General features: G+C 49.1%; 1 protein-coding gene across 1 annotated transcript in view; it reads left to right on the forward strand.

Annotated features, from left to right (window-relative positions):
- PBRM1 (polybromo 1) overlaps nucleotides 1–23,240 on the forward strand; it is a 241,718-nt gene that overhangs the window by 203,148 nt on the left and 15,330 nt on the right. The window contains 2 exon segments of the mRNA XM_075321737.1: nucleotides 9,150–9,351; nucleotides 17,044–17,214. Of these exon segments, the coding sequence (XP_075177852.1) occupies nucleotides 9,150–9,351; nucleotides 17,044–17,214 (373 nt within the window).

Raw genomic sequence — 23,240 nt, forward strand, 5'->3', positions numbered from 1 at the left:
AAACTAAAATTGAACTGTTTGACCATAATAACCATCTTTATGTTTGGAGGGAAAAGGGAGAAGCTTTGAAGCCTAAGAACACCATCTCAACTGTGAAACACGGGGGAGGCAGCATCATGTTGTGGGGTTGTTTTGCTGCAGGAGGGACTGGTGCATGTCACAAAATATCTGGCATCATGAGGAAAGAAGATTATGGGGCAATACTGAAGAACATCTCAAGACATCAGCCAGGAACTTAAAGCTTGGGCGGAAAGGGGTCTTCCAAATGGACAATGACTTGAAGCTACTGCCAAACTGGTTACAAAGTGGCTTAAGGATAACAAAGTCAATGTTTTGGAGTGGCCATCACAAAGCCCTCATCTGAAACCTACTGCAAATTTATGGGAAAAATGGAAAATGCCAGTGCAAGCAAGGCGACCAACAAACATGGCTCAGTTACACCAGGTCTGTCAGAAGGAATGGGCCCAAATTCCACCAACTATTGTGAGAAGCCAGATCCAGAATGTTTCACCCAAGTCATACAGGGTCAGGGCAATGGTACCGAATACTAATGATATGGAGGGAAACTTTTGACTTTGCAGAAAGTAATAAAAATGCTATAAAACATTCTCTCTCATTATTATTCTGGCATTTGACAAATATAAATAATTTTGGTTCCTGATTAACCAAAAACGGGAAAGGTTAATTCTCATTTCATGTCAGAAAGTGAGAAAAACCTGCAGATGTGTCTTTATAGAGAGCGGAGGGAATAACCTGCAGATGTGTCTTTTTTATAGAGAGCGGAGGGAAAAACCTGCAGATGTGTCTTTTTATAGAGAGCGGAGGGAATAACCTGCAGATGTGTCTTTTTATAGAGAGCGGAGGGAAAAACCTGCAGATGTGTCTTTATAGAGAGCGGAGGGAAAAACCTGCAGATGTGTCTTTATAGAGAGCGGTGGGAAAAACCTGCAGATCTGTCTTTATAGAGAGCGGAGGGAAAAACCTGCAGATGTGTCTTTATAGAGAGTGGATGGAAACGGGGTTTCAACTGTATGAGGGAGTCAAATTTGGAGTCAGAATCAGGGAAATTAAGAAGTCAGAGTTGGAGTCGGAGATTTTGTTTACCGACTCCACAACCCTGGTGCAATGCCCTGCACATGCGGTAAGAGACCTAGCTATATCAGGAGAACTATACTACATTTTTAATTGGAGGTATTTGGTAAAATTATTACTACACCTACTACATATTGGAATAGGATCTTGAAGGTGGACATACCGCTTTAATGGTTATAACCAGCAGCAACTAATTAACTGTCACTATATGCGTGGACATAACAATGGGTACCTAAGGTCCTGCAATGCCCTCCTGCACATGATGTAAGTGACACAGTGAATCAGGACATTGCAGTACCTTAACAATCCATGCTTCTGACCAGTAGAAGCTAACTAACTGTGACCATATGTGTGGACATAACCATGGTCATAACCATGGATACCAAAGGTCCTGCAATGCCCTGCGCATGATGTAAGTGGCATAGTGAATCAAGACATTGCAGTACCTTAAGGATCCATGGTTATGACCTGTGGCAACTGACTATCACTATATGCATGGACATAACCATGGATACCAAAGGTCCTGCAATACCCTGCACATGAGGTAAGTGACATCGTGAAGGAGGACATTGCAGTACCTTAAGGATCCATGGTCATGACCAGTAGCAACTAACTGTGACTATATGCGTGGACATAACCATGGATACTAAAGGTCCTGCAATGCCCTGCACATGAGGTAAGTGACATAGTGATTGGGGACATTGCAGTACCTTAAGGATCCATGGTTATGACCAGTAGAAACTAACTAACTGTGACTATATGCGTGGACATAACCATGGATACCAAAGGTCCTGCAATGCCCTGCACATGAGGTAAGTGACATAGTGAATCAGAAGAACTATACTACATGTCTAATTGGAGGTATTTCTAATATTATTATTACACCTACTGCATATTGGGATGGGATTAACCCTTTAAGTACACAACTGTCAGGTGAATAATTTAACAACTGGAAAATGTGATTTCTTTGTCGCTCCTAATTGGGAGACCCAGACAATTGGGTGTATAGCTACTGCCTCCGGAGGCCACACAAAGCACTACACTTAAAAGTGTAAAGCCCCTCCCCTTCTGCCTATACACCCCCCGTGGGATCACGGGCTCCTCAGTTTTCATGCTTTGTGCGAAGGAGGTCAGACATCCACGCATAGCTCCACTGTTTAGTCAGCAGCAGCTGCTGACTATGTCGGATGGAAGAAAAGAGGGCCCATACTAGGGCCCCCAGCATGCTCCCTTCTCACCCCACTTTTGTCGGCGGTGTTTGTTAAGGTTGAGGTACCCATTGCGGGTACGGAGGCTGGAGCCCACATGCTGCATCCTTCCCCATCCCCCTTAGGGCTCTGGGTGAAGTGGGATTTTACCGGTCTCCAGGCACTGAGACCGTGCTCCATCCACAGCCCCTGGGGAATCTGCTGGATATGGAGCTGAGTATCGTCAGGGACAGGGCCCTGCTACATCAAGGTACTCTGTGTCCCCATACAGACGCAGACACACTGCAGCATTGCTGGGTGTGTTAGTGTGCCGGGGACAACAGCGCCGCACGCTTGTGCCACTACTCACTACAGCTCTGCTAAGTGAGTCTATGTATTGGGAACTGCCGCGCCGGCCGCTGCTGTCAGTTTGCTGCGGCGCGGCTGGGACTTGTGGTGCGCCGGGGACTTCCGCGCTGGCCGTGCATGTATGACGGCCGCGCTTATTACTCGAGTCCCCGGCTTTTGCGGCCTAGTTTCGTTTCGTTCCCGCCCCCAGGCCTGCCAGTCAGGGGAAGGGCGGGACGCTGTACAGAATGTCAGCGCAGAGGGCTGGAGTCTACTTTACATACTCCAGCCCTCACACTGGGCACAGTGGGACGCCAGTTTCCCGCACTTTGTCTGAGGCACGCCCACGGTCCGCCCCTCTTCACAGAACGCCGGCAGCCATTCCTGTGTGCAGTCTGAGCTGGAGAGGGGAGACAAGTTCTGGGAGACCCAGACACGGGATTCTGGCGACCACACACCCGCGTTTGAGCGGGCGGTAAGCGGCACCTCTGGTGCTGACCCCACTAGTGCCGAAGTGTACATTTGTATTTCTATGCTTGCATGCTATACATTGCACTGTACGGTCGCTGGTGATTCTTGGCTATATACCCTCCTAGATTGCTCAGAGGAGACAACAGCATGTCATCCGCAAAAAGCAAGGGTGCCAAGGCACAGGCTTTCTATGCTGCTTGCACCGCATGTGAGGCTACTCTACCGGCAGGTTCCACTGACCCCCATTGTGTGCAGTGCTCGGCCCCTGTGGCAACTGCTCGGCCGGGGCCTCTGCTAGAGGTGACCCAGGGAGAACCACCTGTGAATACTGTCCAGGTGACGGGGACAGAGTTTGCAGTTTTTGCTGATAGATTGTCTGTGACTATGACTAAAATTCTAGAAACTTTGCAGTCTAGACCAGTAACTCAGACCATGGGCACTGTTGAATCATTGCTCCCTGGTCCCCCTCAGTTGGAACAGCTCCGGGCTCCGGGGGTGTCCCATGCATCCCAGGGTGACGGCTCGGACACGGACGACAGTCCCAGACAGCCTAAGCGAGCTCGCTATGAGCGGCCCTCGACTTCATCACACTGGTCAGGGTCCCAGCAGGAGGACTCTCTGTATGATGAGGCGGAGGTAGCTGATCAGGATTCTGATCCTGAGACCGCTCTCAATTTGGATACACCTGATGGTGACGCCATAGTGAATGATCTTATAGCGTCCATCAATAGAATGTTGGATATTTCTCCCCCAGCTCCTCCGGTGGAGGAGTCAGCTTCACAGCAGGAGAAATTCCTTTTCAGGTATCCCAAGCGTAAATTAAGTACTTTTCTGGACCACTCTGACTTTAGAGAGGCAGTCCAGAAACACCACGCTTATCCAGATAAGCGTTTCTCCAAACGGCTTAAGGATACACGTTATCCCTTTCCCCCTGACGTGGTCAAAGGCTGGACCCAGTGTCCCAAGGTGGATCCCCCAATCTCCAGGCTTGCGGCTAGATCCATAGTTGCAGTGGAGGATGGGGCTGCACTTAAAGATGCCACTGACAGACAGATGGAGCTCTGGTTGAAATCCATCTATGAAGCTATCGGCGCGTCGTTTGCTCCAGCATTCGCAGCCGTATGGGCACTCCAAGCTATTTCAGCTGGTCTTACACAGATTGACACGGTCACACGTACATCTGTTCCGCAGGTGGCATCCTTAACCTCTCAAATGTCTGCATTTGCGTCTTACGCGATTAATGCTGTTCTGGACTCTACGAGCCGTACGGCAGTGGCGTCCGCCAACTCCGTGGTTTTACGCAGAGCCTTGTGGTTAAGGGAATGGAAGGCAGATTCTGCGTCCAAAAAGGCTTAACCAGTCTGCCATTTTCTGGTGATCGACTGTTTGGTGAGCGTTTGGATGAAATCATTAAACAGTCCAAGGGTAAGGATTCATCCTTACCTCAGCCCAGACAAACCAAACCCCAACAGAGGAGGGGACAGTCGGGGTTTCGGTCCTTTCGAGGCTCGGGCAGGTCCCAATTCTCCTCGTCCAAAAGGACTCAAAAGGATCAGAGGAACTCAGATTCTTGGCGGGCTCAGTCACGCCCTAAAAAGACAGCCGGAAGACCCGCTACCAAGGCGGCTTCCTCATGACTTTCGGCCTCCTCTCTCCGCATCCTCGGTCGGTGGCAGGCTCTCCCGCTTTGGCGACATTTGGCTGCCACAGGTCCAAGACCGTTGGGTGAGAGACATTCTGTCCCACGGGTACAGGATAGAGTTCAGTTCTCGTCCTCCAACTCGATTCTTCAGAACGTCTCCGCCTCCCGACCGAGCCGATGCTCTTCTGCAGGCGATGTGCACTCTAAAGGCAGAAGGAGTGGTGATCCCTGTTCCTCTTCAGGAGCAAGGTCACGGTTTTTACTCCAATTTGTTTGTGGTGCCAAAAAAGGACGGATCTTTCCGTCCCGTTCTGGACCTAAAACTTCTCAACAAGTACGTGAAAACCAGACGGTTCCGGATGGAATCCCTCCGCTCCATCATCGCCGCAATGTCTCAAGGAGATTTCCTAGCATCAATAGACATCAAGGATGCTTATCTCCACGTGCCGATTGCTCCAGAGCATCAGCGTTTTCTACGCTTCGTTATAGGAGACGAACACCTTCAGTTCGTAGCTCTGCCTTTCGGTCTGGCGACAGCCCCACGGGCCTTCACCAAGGTCATGGCAGCAGTGGTAGCAGTCCTGCACTCTCAGGGACACTCTGTGATCCCTTACTTAGACGATCTGCTTGTCAAGGCTCCCTCTCAAGAGGCATGCCAACACAGCCTGAACGTTGCGCTGGAGACTCTCCAGAGTTTCGGGTGGATCATCAACTTTTCCAAGTCAAATCTGACCCCGACCCAATCGCTAACATATCTTGGCATGGAGTTTCATACTCTCTCAGCGATAGTGAAGCTTCCGCTGGACAAACAGCGTTCACTACAGACAGGGGTGCGATCTCTCCTTCAAGACCAGTCACACCCCTTGAGACGCCTCATGCACTTCCTAGGGAAGATGGTAGCAGCAATGGAGGCAGTCCCTTTCGCGCAGTTTCATCTGTGTCCACTACAATGGGACATTCTCCGCCAATGGGACGGGAAGTCGGCGTCCCTCGACAGGAACGTCTCCCTTTCTCAGACGGCCAAGGAATCTCTTCGGTGGTGGCTTCTTCCCACCTCATTGTCAAAGGGAAAGTCCTTCCTACCCCCATCCTGGGCGGTGGTCACGACGGACGCGAGTCTGTCAGGGTGGGGAGCAGTTTTTCTCCACCACAGGGCTCAGGGTACGTGGACTCAGCAAGAGTCCACCCTTCAGATCAATGTTCTGGAAATCAGAGCAGTGTATTTTGCCCTACAAGCCTTCCAGCAGTGGCTGGAAGGCAAGCAGATCCGAATTCAGTCGGACAACTCCACAGCGGTGGCATACATCAACCACCAAGGAGGAACACGCAGTCGGCAAGCCTTCCAGGAAGTCCGGCGGATTCTGACGTGGGTGGAAGACACGGCATCCACCATATCCGCAGTTCACATCCCAGGCGTGGACAACTGGGAAGCAGATTTTCTCAGTCGCCAGGGTATGGACGCAGGGGAATGGTCTCTTCACCCGGACGTGTTTCAGGAGATCTGTCGCCGCTGGGGGATGCCGGACGTCGACCTAATGGCGTCCCGGCACAACAACAAGGTCCCAGTTTTCATGGCGCGGTCTCACGATCACCGAGCTCTGGCGGCGGACGCCTTAGTTCAAGATTGGTCGCAGTTCCGGCTACCTTATGTGTTCCCACCTCTGGCACTGTTGCCCAGAGTGCTGCGCAAGATCAGGTCCGACTGCCGCCGCGCCATCCTCGTCGCTCCAGACTGGCCGAGGAGGTCGTGGTACCCGGATCTGTGGCATCTCACGGTGGGTCAACCGTGGGCGCTACCAGACCGACCAGACTTGCTGTCTCAAGGGCCGTTTTTCCATCGGAATTCTGCGGCCCTGAACCTGACTGTGTGGCCATTGAGTCCTGGATCCTAGCGTATTCAGGATTATCTCAAGAGGTCATTGCCACCATGAGACAGGCTAGAAAACCAACCTCCGCCAAGATCTACCACAGGACGTGGAAGATATTCTTATCTTGGTGTTCTGCTCAGGGAGTTTCTCCCTGGCCATTTGCATTGCCTACTTTTCTTTCCTTCCTACAATCCGGTTTGGAAAAAGGTTTGTCGCTCGGCTCCCTTAAAGGACAAGTCTCAGCGCTATCTGTATTTTTTCAGAAGCGCCTAGCACGACTTCCTCAGGTACGCACGTTCCTGCAAGGGGTTTGTCATGTCGTCCCGCCTTACAAGCGGCCGTTAGAGCCCTGGGATCTGAACAGGGTTCTAATTGCTCTCCAGAAGCCGCCTTTCGAGCCTATGAGGGATGTTTCCCTTTCTCGCCTTTCACAGAAAGTGACTTTTCTAGTAGCGGTCACCTCTCTTAGGAGAGTGTCCGAGCTAGCAGCGCTGTCATGCAAATCTCCCTTCCTGGTGATTCACCAGGACAAGGTGGTTCTGCGCCCGATTCTGGAGTTTCTCCCTAAGGTGGTATCCCCCTTTCATCTCAATCAGGATATCTCCTTACCTTCTTTGTGTCCTCATCCAGTTCATCAATGTGAAAAGGATTTGCATCTGTTGGATCTGGTGAGAGCACTCCGAATCTACATTTCCCGCACGGCGCCCCTGCGCCGCTCGGATGCACTCTTTGTCCTTGTCGCTGGTCAGCGTAAAGGGTCGCAAGCTTCCAAATCCACCTTGGCTCGGTGGATCAAGGAACCAATTCTTGAAGCCTACCGTTCTGCTGGGCTTCCGGTTCCCTCAGGGCTGAAGGCCCATTCTACCAGAGCCGTGGGTGCGTCCTGGGCATTACGGCACCAGGCTACGGCTCAGCAGGTGTGCCAGGTGGCTACCTGGTCGAGTCTGCACACTTTCACCAAGCATTATCAGGTGCATACCTACGCTTCGGCGGACGCCAGCCTAGGTAGACAAGTCCTTCAGGCGGCGGTTGCCCACCTGTAGGAAAGGGCTGTTTTACGGTCCTGTCACGAGGTGTTATTTTACCCACCCAGGGACTGCTTTTGGACGTCCCAATTGTCTGGGTCTCCCAATTAGGAGCGACAAAGAAGAAGGGAATTTTGTTTACTTACCGTAAATTCCTTTTCTTCTAGCTCCAATTGGGAGACCCAGCACCCGCCCTGTTTTCTTAGGGATTTTTGTTTTTTCGGGTACACATGTTGTTCATGTTGAATGGTTTCAGTTCTCCGATGTTTCTTCGGATTGAATTTGTTTTTAAACCAGTTATTGGCTTTCCTCCTTCTTGCTTTTGCACTAAAACTGAGGAGCCCGTGATCCCACGGGGGGTGTATAGGCAGAAGGGGAGGGGCTTTACACTTTTAAGTGTAGTGCTTTGTGTGGCCTCCGGAGGCAGTAGCTATACACCCAATTGTCTGGGTCTCCCAATTGGAGCTAGAAGAAAAGGAATTTACGGTAAGTAAACAAAATTCCCTTCTTTACGGCGAACGTCTTTGGTGATTCTTCAAAACCGATGAGGTAAAGAGGCTTTTCCATTTTCCGTGTGACGTGCTGTCATTAGCGGGGCGCTTTCGGCTCATCCTGTGGCGTTATCAGTTGGGGTTCCATGTTTGTTGGGGACTCCCGGTTTTGCAGAGGCTTTTGCCGCTTGGACAGAATAAAGAAAAGCAGCAATACCACGTATACATCTACATCTTCTATATGTTGTCTCCTAGCTCATGCTATTCCCTGTCTTTCTTACAAATGCAGATATTATTATTATTTTTACTACAATTATTATTATTATTTATTTTTTTTTTGTCAATCCTTTTTTGCAATTGGTGTTTTTAATAACACTAAATCAGGCCACCGCCGCGCAACCGAGCTCCCCCCGATGCACCGACGACCTGACGCCTGCGGTCAGGCCTCCCTCCCCTCCCTTATTGACGCAAGGGGAAAGCGTAAAAGAGCCAGAACCCACTGAGACACCCAGTGACAAACAAACCAAAGATGGCGGCGAACCAGGGGAAACAGTGGACAGCAAATTACCCAAACAGGGTTTAGACAACGGAAAGGTAAATTTTGGGAGCCGAGGTCAGGCCCAGTGTTTATTTTCCAGTATTTAGATGGCTAGTAACCTCTTCTCTCTGGGGTTGGGGGGGCGGATTGCGTGGTATTGCTGCTTTGTCGTGGCTGTGCTTGCGTTTCTGCTGAATGTCTTCCTAGCTTGTCGGTGGTTTGTTTTTTTTTCCTTACGTGTCTCCATTTCCTAGATCTCATCTAACATAGAACCATACCGAAACTGTCCACTCTCTAACCACGGATTTAGCCTACGACTGCCTGGGGTCAGCAACAGCCACCGAAAAAAATAAATTAAAAAAAAATTCCTCTTTTTTTTTTTTTTCTCACTGGGTGTCAGTAATTCTAAATATGATCCTATTTTAAGAATGGCAATGTTGTCGTCTAGGACGTCCGAAAGAAATATCTAACGTTTTCTCCATTCCAGTCAACGCCAAAGTCGGGCAAGAACAGCACCAAGAAGGAAGGAGGCAAGAGGAAGATTAACATGAGCGGGTACATCCTTTTCAGTAGTGAAATGAGGGCGGTTATTAAAGCCCAACATCCAGACTACTCTTTTGGGGAACTTAGCAGATTGGTAGGAACCGAGTGGAGGAACCTCGAGGCCACAAAGAAGGCGGATTATGAAGGTAAAATACACAATTCCGGCTGCAAGCTCGATTGATTTTTGATTAAAAACGTGTCATAAATAGCGTATTTTTCTTTTTATAAGACGCACTCCAAATTTAGAGAAAAGAAAAGGGTAAAAAACAAAATATGGGGTCCATCTTAAAATCCAGCGGTGGTGAAGTGGGATCACAAGAGGCAGGAGAGGTGGTGGAGTAGGGCGATGCATCGGGTGGTTGCTGTGAGGCAGGAAACATCCAGAAACTGAGTGGTTTGGGCGTCAAAGAAATGGCGCCCGGAGTCGGCGCATGCGCAGATTGAGCTGTCGGCTCAAGATGTCATCTGTGCACGTGCCACCTCCATTCCATTGATCTCCCAACATCGGACTTAAGGAAAATGGTGCCCGGAATCAGCGCGTGTGCAAATTTGAGCTCTCAACTCAAGATTTCATCTGCTCTTACGCCTCCTCTGGCCCATTGATCTCCTAACATCGGACTTAAGGAAAACCGGTGCAAGTGCAGATTAATCTGTCGGCCGAGATCTCATCTGCGCATGCACCACCTCCGGGTGCCATTTTCCTTAAGTCCGATGTTGGGAGATAGGTGGGCTGGATTAGGCGCGTGCACAGATGAGATATTGAGCCGAGAGCTCAATCTGTGCACGTGCCGACGCCAGGTGCCATTATTTGAAGCCCGCACCGCCGACATTTTTAGGATGACTCCTGCCTCAGCACCCGCAGCATTGCCCCTGCCTCCTTTGACCATTCTCCATCCCCCCCCCCCCCCCTCCCATGTAAGCTCCATTTGGCTTATAAGACACCCCTCATTTTCCTCCCAAATGTTTGGGAGTAAAAGTGCGTCTTATAATCTGAAAAATACAGTATATAGTAAAGTGGATCCCACCATTTGGACCTACATTTTTCCCGAGAACGGAGCCGTCACTCGTTAAGCCATGAGTGGAGAGGTGGTCGGCATTTCCACAGTTACAACTCTCCACTAAAAGCAAATACCGTGTTTCCCGAAAATAAGACCTACTCTGAAAATATGTCCTAGCATGATTTTTTTTACAGGATTTTTGGAGTATACTTAAAATGTAAGCCCTCCTCCAAAATAAGCCCTAGTTACAGTCAGAACTGACGGTGGGGGGAGCCAAACTGCACAATTTCTCAGGGCCCCACTCTCTTAGGGACCTCAGCAGTTGTATTCTGAGGGTAAGAGTGTTTAAGGACCTTCGATGACTTCACAGTCATGTGATCAAAGGTCTCTCACAGCAGTCTGAAAGAACTGAACAGGAGACAGCCTGGTATGGAGGGCTGGCATTAGGGAAAAGGGAGAGCAAACCGGGTAATTTCACAAGGCCCCCATCCTCCTAGAGGCCCCAGCGTTTATATCCTGATAAGACTGCTTAAGGACCTTTGTGACATCACATCATGTGACTGAGTTGTCACCAAAAGGTCTCTTAATTGCAGAAGACTATATTTGAATAAATGTGGATTTCTGTTCATTGCAAAAAAAAAAAAAAAAAAAAGACATCCCCTGATGTATAAGCCCCATAGCGCATCTTTCATGGCAATAAATAATATAAGACCCTGTCTTATTTCCGGAAAAAAAACACAGTAGCTTCTTTGAAGAGGCAACGGACAGTATTAGTAATGTGCCCTGTTGGATGTAGAATCCTAAAAATCAATATTAACCCGTTAATGAGCCTTGCCACATGACTTGGCAAAAGCAGCTAAACTAGAAACTCCATTTGTAGACACATGTTTTGGGTGTTTACCCGTCATCAGTGCTGTGGAGAGTTCACCACTTGGCCTGACTTGGGCTCTCCTCCAGGAGAAAGGTTACTCTTCAGAATCCCATCAGAAGCCTCTCACCTAGCCAAATCAGATCTCCTGCTTTGCACTGATGAGGAGCAAAAACCCTAAATCACCTTGTCTCCAATTGATGCTTCTGGTTATGCTTCTTATCCGAAGTCATGTGAAGAAGCTTGTTAGAGGGAACCAAACACAAGGTTTTTGCCCTATAAACCAGAGGCAGTGAAATAATGGCGCTAGGATGCTGATTAAAGTGATAAGTTTAGTTGAGAAATCCGAGGCTTTATTGCAGAGCAATCTTTGTCCAAACTTTCCAAAATGACGTTAGTGGTGCGGTACCTTAAGCATCAGGGTGGGACTTGGTGGTTCATGTTCTCTGTGATGATTCCTCCTTCTGCCTTGCCTCCTTTTCTCCTTTTAAATTTTGCGCTGCAGGCGCCATTACCGATGTTGGCGGCATGAACGCATTTCTATTGTGACGTGTTCTACATTAAAATGGCGCCAGAATCAGTGCAAGTGCGTACTGCGATCTCCTGCGCCATTTTATTGAAGACACTGGAGACGAATATGACCGGCGCATGTGCAGATTGAATTTTTCTTTTTTTTTTCATCAGCGCATGCGCCGCCGCCACTCAGTCATTTCCAGGGTGTCCTTAGTAAAATGACGCCGGAGATCGTGGTTCGCGCATGCGCTGATTCCATGTTGTTGAAGACTGTGTCATATGAATGAAAAAATGAGGTAAGGCAGGAGGAGGAATCATTACAGAGGACCCAACCCCACCTAGTGTCGCCCTGATGTTCAAGCATCAGCACAAATTCTGTAATTTCTGTAGGTTTTGAACAAAGATTATTCTGCAATCCACCTAAAGATATCATTTTCATCAGACTCCTGGCGCCATTATGACACACTCTAGTTTATAGGGCAAAAACCTGGCGGTTGCTTCCATTTAACAAGCTTTTTCATATGACTTAGGATAAGAAGCCAAACCAGAAGTTTCATAGGTTCCCTTTTTAAAGGTTCAACTTTGACTTTTAGGATTACAAAACCCCAGTACGTGGTCGTAGAGCTCCTATCCGCCATCTCTCTGACGAGATTTCCATATGTAAATTCCCCGAAGAGCGCCGTGTGGCCTATAAATTCCATAATGTTGACTTTCCACACGGAGACACTTTACCCTTTAGACCTATTATGATTACATACAGCTAGGTCCAGAAATATTTGGACAGTGACACAATTTTCGCGAGTTGGGCTCTGCATGCCACCACATTGGATTTGAAATGAAACCTCTACAACAGAATTCAAGTGCAGATTGTAACGTTTAATTTGAAGGTTTGAACAAAAATATCTGATAGAAATTGTAGGAATTGTACACATTTCTTTACAAACACTCCACATTTTAGGAGGTCAAAAGTAATTGGACAAATAAACCAAACCCAAACAAAATATTTTTATTTTCAATATTTTGTTGCGAATCCTTTGGAGGCAATCACTGCCTTAAGTCTGGAACCCATGGACATCACCAAACGCTGGGTTTCCTCCTTCTTAATGCTTTGCCAGGCCTTTACAGCCGCAGCCTTCAGTTCTTGCTTGTTTGTGGGTCTTTCCGTCTTAAGTCTGGATTTGAGCAAGTGAAATGCATGCTCAATTGGGTTAAGATCTGGTGATTGACTTGGCCATTGCAGAATGTTCTACGGTTTTGCACTCATGAACTCCTGGGTAGCTTTGGCTGTATGCTTGGGGAATTGTCCATCTGTACTATGAAGCGCCGTCCGATCAACTTTGCGGCATTTGGCTGAATCTGGGCTGAAAGTATATCCCGGTACACTTCAGAATTCATCCGGCTACTCTTGTCTGCTGTTATGTCATCAATAAACACAAGTGACCCAGTGCCATTGAAAGCCATGCATGCCCATGCCATCACGTTGCCTCCACCATGTTTTACAGAGGATGTGGTGTGCCTTGGATCATGTGCCGTTCCCTTTCTTCTCCAAACTTTTTTCTTCCCATCATTCTTGTACAGGTTGATCTTTGTCTCATCTGTCCATAGAATACTTTTCCAGAACTGAGCTGGCTTCATGAGGTGTTTTTCAGCAAATTTAACTCTGGCCTGTCTATTTTTGGAATTGATGAATGGTTTGCATCTAGATGTGAACCCTTTGTATTTACTTTCATGGAGTCTTCTCTTTACTGTTGACTTAGAGACAGATACACCTACTTCACTGAGAGTGTTCTGGACTTCAGTTGATGTTGTGAACGGGTTCTTCTTCACCAAAGAAAGTATGCGGCGATCATCCACCACTGTTGTCATCCGTGGACGCCCAGGCCTTTTTGAGTTGCCAAGCTCACCAGTCAATTCCTTTTTTCTCAGAATGTACCCGACTGTTGATTTTGCTACTCCAAGCATGTCTGCTATCTCTCTGATGGATTTTTTCTTTTTTTTCAGCCTCAGGATGTTCTGCTTCACCTCAATTGAGAGTTCCTTAGACCGCATGTTGTCTGGTCACAGCAACAGCTTCCAAATGCAAAACCACACACCTGTAATCAACCCCAGACCTTTTAACTACTTCATTGATTACAGGTTAACGAGGGAGACGCCTTCAGAGTTAATTGCAGCCCTTAGAGTCCCTTGTCCAATTACTTTTGGTCCCTTGAAAAAGAGGAGGCTATGCATTACAGAGCTATGATTCCTAAACCCTTTCTCCGATTTGGATGTGAAAACTCTCATATTGCAGCTGGGAGTGTGCACTTTCAGCCCATATTATATATATAATTGTATTTCTGAACATGTTTTTGTAAACAGCTAAAATAACAAAACTTGTGTCACTGTCCAAATATTTCTGGACCTAACTGTAAATGCAGGTCCTGTGGTGGGCACCACATCTACCGTATACATTAATAGCATATCCTGTGGATATAGAAATTTAGAGCATGGTGTGAAAAGAAACCTGTCTGTTGGGAATGCTGTGCATTATATGGGCAGCATGTTACACAGAGGCACGATGTATTACAATGTGATACAGATTAATCAGAGCTTCCATTAATTGGATTCCTTCCCTATCTGTGCTTAGGAGTCCAGTAGGCGGTCCTACTCAGTGATGGACAGCCCTTCCTGTATATATAGATGGCCATCAGTCCCTGGTCAGGACTGCCTATTGGATTGCCAAGCCAGGATTCAGATTACAAACCTACATATCAACCTATTCAGTTTATCTCGATCTATACCGTGCTGCTGGCAGATCGGGCACCATGATGAATGTAGAAGGTCGCCCCTAAAGCTGCCAATATTTGATCACACTAATATTTGATATCTAAATTGTTGTGAGCATAGTGTACCTAAAATAAAAAAATTTGCAGCCGTTTTAACCAACACGGTTATGCCTCTTTCACACATCCATGTCAATTTTCACATGTAACCGGAGACACTGACATACGTAGAACCACTCATCCGTGTATTCATTATGGTTCGTGTGGAGTGCACGCGTGTCGGCAGCACGGGTGTCACTCAGACCGCACACTGATGGGATCTGTGTGACATCAGAATACGTGTACCAGAGAAAAGACACGTGACATAAAAATAAAGAATTTGTCTAATCACCTGTCTCCAGCGCTGCAGTTTCTACCTCTGCTGTTGCTTCCAGGCCCGCTCAATAAGCTCATGAATATTCACTGCAAAGAATTTGTCTAATCACCTGTCTCCGGCGCTGCAGTCTCTACCTCTGCTGTTGCTTCCGGGCCCGCTCATTAAGCTCATGAATATTCATTGCAAAGAATTTGTCTAATCACCTGTCTCCGGCGCTGCAGTCTCTACCTCTGCTGTTGCTTCCGGGCCCGCTCAATAAGCTCATGAATATTCACTGCACTGAATGCGGACCCAGAAGTAACTGCAGCGCCTGAGACAGGTAAGTATACTAGCTCATGCTGCCCTTGTGCTATCCGGATGTCACACGGACAGCACGGGGATAACACACGCGTGCGCACACCACAGACCGTGGAAAACGTGTGTTTTGCATGGATGTGTGAAAAAGGCTTTACCTGTCGGTGTTCGTCCACACTGGTTGGAAGTAATCCATCATACAACTTTCTGGTCTATAAACCTGTGATTAGATCTGCACGATTTACCTGCAGGTTTTCTGTGGATTTTATCCCGTGCATTGATGCCCAAGCAAGAAATCCACAGTGAAAACGTGCAGAAACAACTGAGAAAAAATTTGCAACACGTGACGCTGACATTTCTTTTGTAGTACATTAAATATATTTAATTCATGTCTAATCCACTTTGCTTTTTTTTGGAATATACTGGGTGGATGCTTCACCCCCAGTACAGTACAAGCACAATGGATGGGATTTCTAGAAAGCCCATACCCACTGTGCGTGTGCAGCCTGCAGCATAAATTGACCTGCGGTGCGGCTTTCCGAGCTACAAGCATGTCAATTCTTTGCTGCGGAGTCGCAAGCATCCTCCATAGGGAGAACTCGAGCAAGAGACCGCAGCACCCTGAACCCTGATCGGGGGCACGAGCAGTTGCGGTCTCCTGCGAAGGAGACTCACAGCTCCGCAGGTCAGGACCCGTTCCGTCCAGGACACAGCGGGTCCTGATCGTGTGCACACACCTTTATTGGTTTGCAGATAGGTCTTTTGTATTTTAGGATATTTTATAGGGTACTGCTTGTATTACAGGGATTCCCCCTATAAGTGTCCTGCACACCATCAGCCTGCCTGTGCCTAAAAATATAATCAGTCGCTACTCTCCATCCCCAGCGCCTCCGCAGCTGTTTACCGGCTGCAATGGTGATATCACATGAACAGCGCTGCAGTCAACCACTGATCTGCTGCAAGAACATAATTGGAGTCACCCAATAGTGAAGGTTGTCGTTGCCTTTTCAGAGTTGTTCGGATCGTTTGAGATCCCAGCAGTTAGGCCCCTGACCATCAGACATTTGTCCCATGGACCCTTTAAGTAGGCTTTGTACTATGACCCCAATATAACTGCGCCTCCTGATCAATCAAGCTAAGCTCCATCCACTTTTCAGAAAGTTGGCGGAGATGGTGTAAAAACACAAAAGTTGTCTAAAAAACAATTGTGACCTTTCAACCCAGATTTGTGATAAGACTGTGAGATGAATCTGGGCTCCAGTCTTGATAACATGGACAGCCCATTGATGGCCTAACCTTAAGGTACCGTCACACTAAGCGACGCTCCAGCGATCCCACTAGCGATCTGACCTGGCTGGAATCGCTGGAGCGTCACTACATGGTCGCTGGTGAGCTGTCAATCAGGCAGATCTCCACAGCGATCAGAGATCAGCCACCAGCGACCCGTGTAACGACACTGTGCTTGGTAGCCATGGTACACATCGGGTTACTAAGCAAAGCGCTTTGCTTATAGTTACCCGATGTGTACCTTGGCTACGTGAGCAGGGAGCAGAAGCTGCGGACGCTGGTAACCAAGGTAAATATTGGGTAACCAAGCAAAGCGCTTTGTTTAGTTACCCAATGTGTACCTTGGTTACCAGCGTCCGCAGAAGCCTGCTCCCTGCACATTCAGATCATTGCTCTCTCGCTGTCAAACACAGCGATGTGCGCTTCACAGCGGGAGAGCAACTACCAAAAAATGGTCCTGGACATTCAGCGGCAACCTCACAGCAGGGGCCAGGTCGTTGCTGTATGTCACACACAGCGACATCGCTAGCAAGATCGCTGTTGCGTCACAAAAACCGTGACTCAGCAGTGATGTCGCTTAGTGAGACGTGGCCTTTAGGTGGGTCTATCCCCTGGGACATCTGACAGTGAAGGGGGCTGTGGTCCCCCTCTTTGGGTGCACAGTCACAGCAGCCCTGTTTTAGCACCAGACTTGGGACATAAGACTTTTTATGAACATATATACCTTGTTTTTTTCACAGAACGAGCTGCCAAAGTAGCTGAGCAGCAAGAAAGGGAGCGAGCGGCGCAGCAGCAACAGCAGCAGCAGAACGCGTCTCCCAGAGCTGGCACCCCGGTGGGAGCTCTAATGGGAGTGGTGCCTCCGCCAACACCAATGGGAATGCTTAACCAGCAGATGGCGCCAGCTTCAGGTAACCTCTCCATGTTCATGTGTGAGGACAGGAGTACATGACTTTACCTGCATTCTTCACTGAGAACCTATCAGCACAAGACAACACTGAAAGCCAAGCGCAGCCGCTCTGTGCCCCCTTTTCATGGCCCACTAGTTCAGTCCACCTTCCTACCTATTTGCATCTATTTCAGCCCCCATCTTCCTTGATTGACGGCTCTGGGTTTACAGGAGACAGAGGATAGATGGGAAAACAACTGCACTGAGTTGTTTGGTCACACACACAGCGCATGTGCTTGGTTTGACAAGTCCTTTTTGTGCTGCCAGAATCTATCACCAGGTTTTTCCTATGTAATCGGAGACACTGATTCCAAGGGGAATCTGTTAGCATATTTTTGCTATTTATTCTGAGGGGAGCAGAATTTAAAGGCAGAGATCCTGATTCCAGTGATGTGTCACTTACTAGGCTGTGCGTTGCTGTTTCAGTGTTTGTTTTATCAGCCACTTCTAAAGAAAATCGGGGATCATCGCCGCGCTTATCACCATTAAATCCAATGGATATTTTTCAGGTCATTTATTAAAGGAGTACAAAACAAGTCTACACGTTTCAGGGGTCTCTGCCCCCTTCCTCAGGACAAGTAAATAATGACACAGAAGATCTTATTTATGATTTGTCATTATTTACTTGTCCTGAGGAAGGGGGCAGAGACCCCTGAAACGCGTAGACTTGTTTTGTACTCCTCTAATAAAAGACCTGAAAAATATCCATTGGATTTAATGGTGATAAGCGCGGCGATGATCCCCGATTTTTTCTTTAGAAGTGTCTGTTCCAATTCGATGGGTCCGCAGCTGTCTCCATCAGCTTTTATGCTCCATCAGGTGTTGTGACTGTTCATAACATCCATAGGTGAGTGCACCCTATAATCCTCCTACTGTTGTTTATCGGTTAAAACCCTATGCGCCTGTCTTTTTTTCCACTACTCTTTTTAGTATTTTATCAGCAGGAGATTATCACTACAGGACTACCTGACTTGTGCCTCCTAGTCCAGCTGCTCTGGATAACCCCGCCCCCACCACTGATTAGTAGCGGTCTGTCAATGTATAGTGTACACAGAAAGCTGCCAATCAGTGGTGTGAGCGGGGCTATAAAGGGCTCAGCATTCTGACCACTGCTAAAACTACAGCAGAAAAAACAGGGATTGTATCAAAATGACAAGTAGCCCAGTAAGTGGCACGTCACTGGAATTGGAATCTCAGCCCCTACATCATGCTGTTCTCAGATTACATATCAGAAAACTGGTGACAGATTTTCTTTAAGCGTTGGCTATCTTTGCTTTCAGGTTGTAATTTCTTATGATTGTATACTGAAATATTGTAAGATTTTATTAGATATTTACTTATCAGTCTGTAGTAAAGTCTTTATTGTTACAGAAGGAAACTAATGGTCTTGTGCTGAATCCATGGTCTACATATAGATATAGATATTGTTAAAGGGAATCTATAATTCTGGAGCAGCACACTGTGCGCCAAGATATATGCAAACAAGAAATGTATGAAATGTGATCTGTGATACTGCTGTATAGACTATTCACTGTGCTAGACAGGGGGCTACAGGGGCATAGAGCGATAGGAGTAAGGTAATCATTCCACATAGATATAAAGGGATACTATCCCCACATAATGACTGTTCAAACCAAGCACAGGTGCTGGGTGCATCAGGGTGGGGCCAAACATGTAAGTGCACCTCCCACCTGCTTGTTTCCATTCATCTCCAACCTTTATGGCTCTATGAAGCCAGAACTGTCAATAAAAAAAGAAGAGAGTAGAGATTAGCAGGGAAACAAGCAGGTGGGAAGGTGGATACAAATTTTTGGCTGTGCCCTGTTGCACCGAGCGCCAGTACTTGGTTTGAACAGTCATTCTGTGCTGACTGAGTCCCTTTATAGGGAACCTGTCAGCTGATAACGCTATTAACCAGTACATATAGGGTTATTCTGCAGGTTAATAAAGTTAGGAAGGTGCCCGGCGGCTGTGCTAAAAGTGTCGCACCCAGGAGAAATAGGAAGGTGCCCAGCAGCTGTGCTACATGTGCCGCACCTGGGAGAAATAGGAAGGTGCCTAGCGGCTGTGCTACATGTGCCGCACCCAGGAGAAATAGGAAGGTGCCTAGTGGCTGTGCTACATGTGCCGCACCTGGGAGAAATAGGAAGGTGCCCAGCGGCTGTGCTACATGTGCCGCACCCAGGAGAAATAGGAAGGTGCCTAGTGGCTGTGCTACATGTGCCGCACCCAGGAGAAATAGGAAGGTGCCCAGCAGCTGTGCTAAAAGTGTCGCACCCAGGAGAAATAGGAAGGTGCCCAGCAGCTGTGCTACATGTGCCGCACCTGGGAGAAATAGGAAGGTGCCTAGCGGCTGTGCTACATGTGCCGCACCCAGGAGAAATAGGAAGGTGCCTAGTGGCTGTGCTACATGTGCCGCACCTGGGAGAAATAGGAAGGTGCCCAGCGGCTGTGCTACATGTGCCGCACCCAGGAGAAATAGGAAGGTGCCTAGTGGCTGTGCTACATGTGCCGCACCCAGGAGAAATAGGAAGGTGCCCAGCAGCTGTGCTAAAAGTGTCGCACCCAGGAGAAATAGGAAGGTGCCCAGCAGCTGTGCTACATGTGCCGCACCTGGGAGAAATAGGAAGGTGCCCAGCGGCTGTGCTACATGTGCCGCACCCAGGAGAAATAGGAAGGTGCCTAGTGGCTGTGCTACATGTGCCGCACCTGGGAGAAATAGGAAGGTGCCCAGCGGCTGTGCTACATGTGCCGCACCCAGGAGAAATAGTAAGGTGCCCAGCGGCTGTGCTACATGTGCTGCACCTGGGAGAAATAGGAAGGTGCCTAGCGGCTGTGCTACATGTGCCGCACCCAGGAGAAATAGTAAGGTGCCCAGCGGCTGTGCTACATGTGCCGCACCTGGGAGAAATAGTAAGGTGCCCAGCGGCTGTGCTACATGTGCCGCACCTGGGAGAAATAGGAAGGTGCCTAGTGGCTGTGCTGCACCCAGAAGAAATAGGAAGATGCCCAGCTGCTCTGCTGAAAGTCCCACACCCGGGAGAAATAGGAAGGTGCCCGGCATTTGTGCTGTAAGTCCCACACCCATGAGAAAATTAACTTTGCTTCCTGGGGGCCACCAGCTTTTAGTTATGCTGGAGCAGCTACAGACATTGCTCATTATACTGTGAACGGCAGCTGTAAACGTGCCCCGGTACTGATTGACAGCTCACTCTGTGCTGATGCACTACAGAATCGGCTGTCAGGCGTGGTTACAGCCGCCGCTTACAGTATAATGAGTGATGTCTGCAGCCGCTCCAGCATGACTGAAAACCAGCAGCTCCCAGAATCAATAGTTAATTTTCTCCCTAGTGTGGCACAGCTGCCATGCACCTTCCTATTTCTCCCAGGTGCGGCACTTTCAGCACAGCTGCCAGGCACCTTCCTATTTCTCCCGGGTGCGGCACTTTCAGCACAGCTGCCAGGCACCTTCCTATTTCTCCCGGGTGGACACATTCAGCACAGCTGCCAGGCACCTTCCTATTTCTCCCGGGTGCAGCACTTTCAGCACAGCTGCCAGGCACCTTCCTATTTCTCCCGGGTGCGGCACTTTCAGCACAGCTGCCAGACACCTTCCTATTTCTCCCGGGTGGACACATTCAGCACAGCTGCCAGGCACCTTCCTATTTCTCCCGGGTGTGGCACTTTCAGCACAGCCGCCAGGCACCTTCCTATTTCTCCCTGGTGTGGCACTTTCAGCACAGCTGCCAGGCACCTTCCTATTTCTTTATCGTTCCTTTGGGAGACCCAGACCTTGGGTGTTTAGCTTCTGCCTCCAGAGGACACACAAAGTACTACACTTAAAAGTGTAGCTCCTCCCTCTGAGCTTATACACCCCCTGGTGAGCCAGTCCCAGCCAGTTTATCGCTTTGTGTTCAGGAGGCATACATCCACACATGCATTCTCATGATTTTTTTCTTTTTTTGGAATGAGATTGAAGAAGTGCGGGTCCACGTCTGGACCCCCGGCATGTCCCTTCTCACCCCACTGTGTTGGCGGTGTTGTAAGGTTGATTTCCAAGGCTGGAGCCTTACATGCCGTGCTCCTTCACCATGCCTCCTGGGCTCTGGCTTGAAGTGGGAGCCAGCACGGTCTCCATGCTTGGCAGGAGACCGGTCTCCATCCACAGCCCCTTGAGGATTCTGCTGGACCGGAGCACTCATCCCCAGGGACCTGGCCCTGCGTCTCAGCAGCTAAGTACCTGAGACGTTTATATATTGGGGGTCCCTGTTCTTTATTGTATGGGGAGAGTATGCTGAATGTATTTATTTTGGCATTTCCGGCGGGTTCTCTAGCTTTTGCCCGAGAACCGCGCCGATGGTGCCTGCGCGTCGGCCTCACCGCTTAAATTTAGGCCCCGGCTTTGCCGGAGGCCTAGTTTCTGTTAACTACCCTCGCATGTCACTCATGCAGAGGGACAGGCTTGGCTCCTCCCGGCGGCCGTCCTGCACAGGGGAGGGACACTCCCCACTGCTGGGACGTGTCTCCTCCCCTGCAAGGCTCTATGGCCCTCCAGTTCCCGCTCTCCTACAGGAACGCCCCCAAGTCCCGCCCCCTCTCTTCGCTTCGGCGGCCATTTTCTTAGGCAGAGTTCACTCTGCGCTGGGCCTTTCTGCACTCTGCATCCCTGCTGAGGTGCTGTGCATTGGGGGTCCGGGCTTCGGGATCTGGAGGGCACACAACGCCGCTTCCAGCGGTCTGGTAAGCCACAGCCGGTCTCTGGTTGTGGACCTCTGTATATTCTCCCTGGGGTTCATTCTCTTGCAGAGCCCCCACTCCAGCAGCATGTCTCACACGAGGAGCAAGGCTCCAAAGCTGTATACTGTATGCGCTGCATGTAGGCTCCTGCTGCCTGAGTCGAGCACCTATCCACATTGTGATGTCTGCTCTAACTTGGCGGTGCCACAGCCTGGAGTCTCACCCCCAGTGGTCTCTCCGGCTGCCTCTGCACCTGTGGCTGAACCCCCAGCCTGGGTAGAGTCCTTCTCTAGGTCTATATCCCAGTCATTTGCTGAGTCCATGGGACTTTTGTCCAGGACTTTGAATATGCATCAGCCCTCCTCACAGGGTGCCTCTAATGCTCTTGCTAAGGGTCCTTTAGGATCCCTATCCTCTGACCTCCGTCCATCGGAGCTCACAGAGGATTCATCATCAGGTCCCAGACCCCGTCCTCCTAAGAGAAGGCGCAGGGTTTCCTCCCCCTCCTCATCCCGCGGATCTGATTCAAGAGCTGACCCGCAAAATGAGGAGGATGCCCTTACGGGGGGCTCGGAGGCTAACTCCATGTACCCCATCGATCTTTCCGAGGGTGACTCAGATCTTAGTGATTTGATTGCTTCTATTAATTCTGTGCTGGATCTCAATCCGCCAGTATCAGAGGAGCAACTCTCTCTGGCAGAAAAGCACCAGTTTACCTTGCCTAAGAGAGTAAAGAGTGTGTTCTTTAACCACTCCAGTTTTCAGACCGCTGTGACCAAACCCAGGGCCTGTCCTGACAAACGCTTCCCAAAGTGTGGTTCTGATGACCGTTTTCCCTTTCCACCTGAGGTGGTCAAGGAGTGGTCTCACTCCCCAAAGGTAGACCCCCCGGTGTCTAGGCTCTCAGCCCGGACCGTTGTGTCGGTGGCTGACGGCACCTCACTTAAGGATTCCACTGACCGCCAGATTGACCTTCTGGCCAAATCTGTGAATGAAGCGGGGGGGGGCGCGTTTTCCCCGACTTTTGCAGCAGTGTGGGCTCTTAAAGCCATCTCTGCTTCTCTAGAGGAGATGCATTCCCTCACCAAGGAATCCTATGCCTGAGATGGTTGCCTTAACTTCTCAAGCTTCAGCTTTTTCATCTTATGCCATGTCTGCCATGCTAGAGGCTTCTCACCGCACTGCGGTGGCTGCGGCTAATTCCCTCGTTATCCGCAGGATCTTGTGGCTTCGAGAGTGGAAGGCAGATGC

This window comes from Anomaloglossus baeobatrachus, chromosome 8 (assembly GCF_048569485.1).
Source record: "Anomaloglossus baeobatrachus isolate aAnoBae1 chromosome 8, aAnoBae1.hap1, whole genome shotgun sequence".
Taxonomy (NCBI): Eukaryota; Metazoa; Chordata; class Amphibia; order Anura; family Aromobatidae; genus Anomaloglossus; species Anomaloglossus baeobatrachus.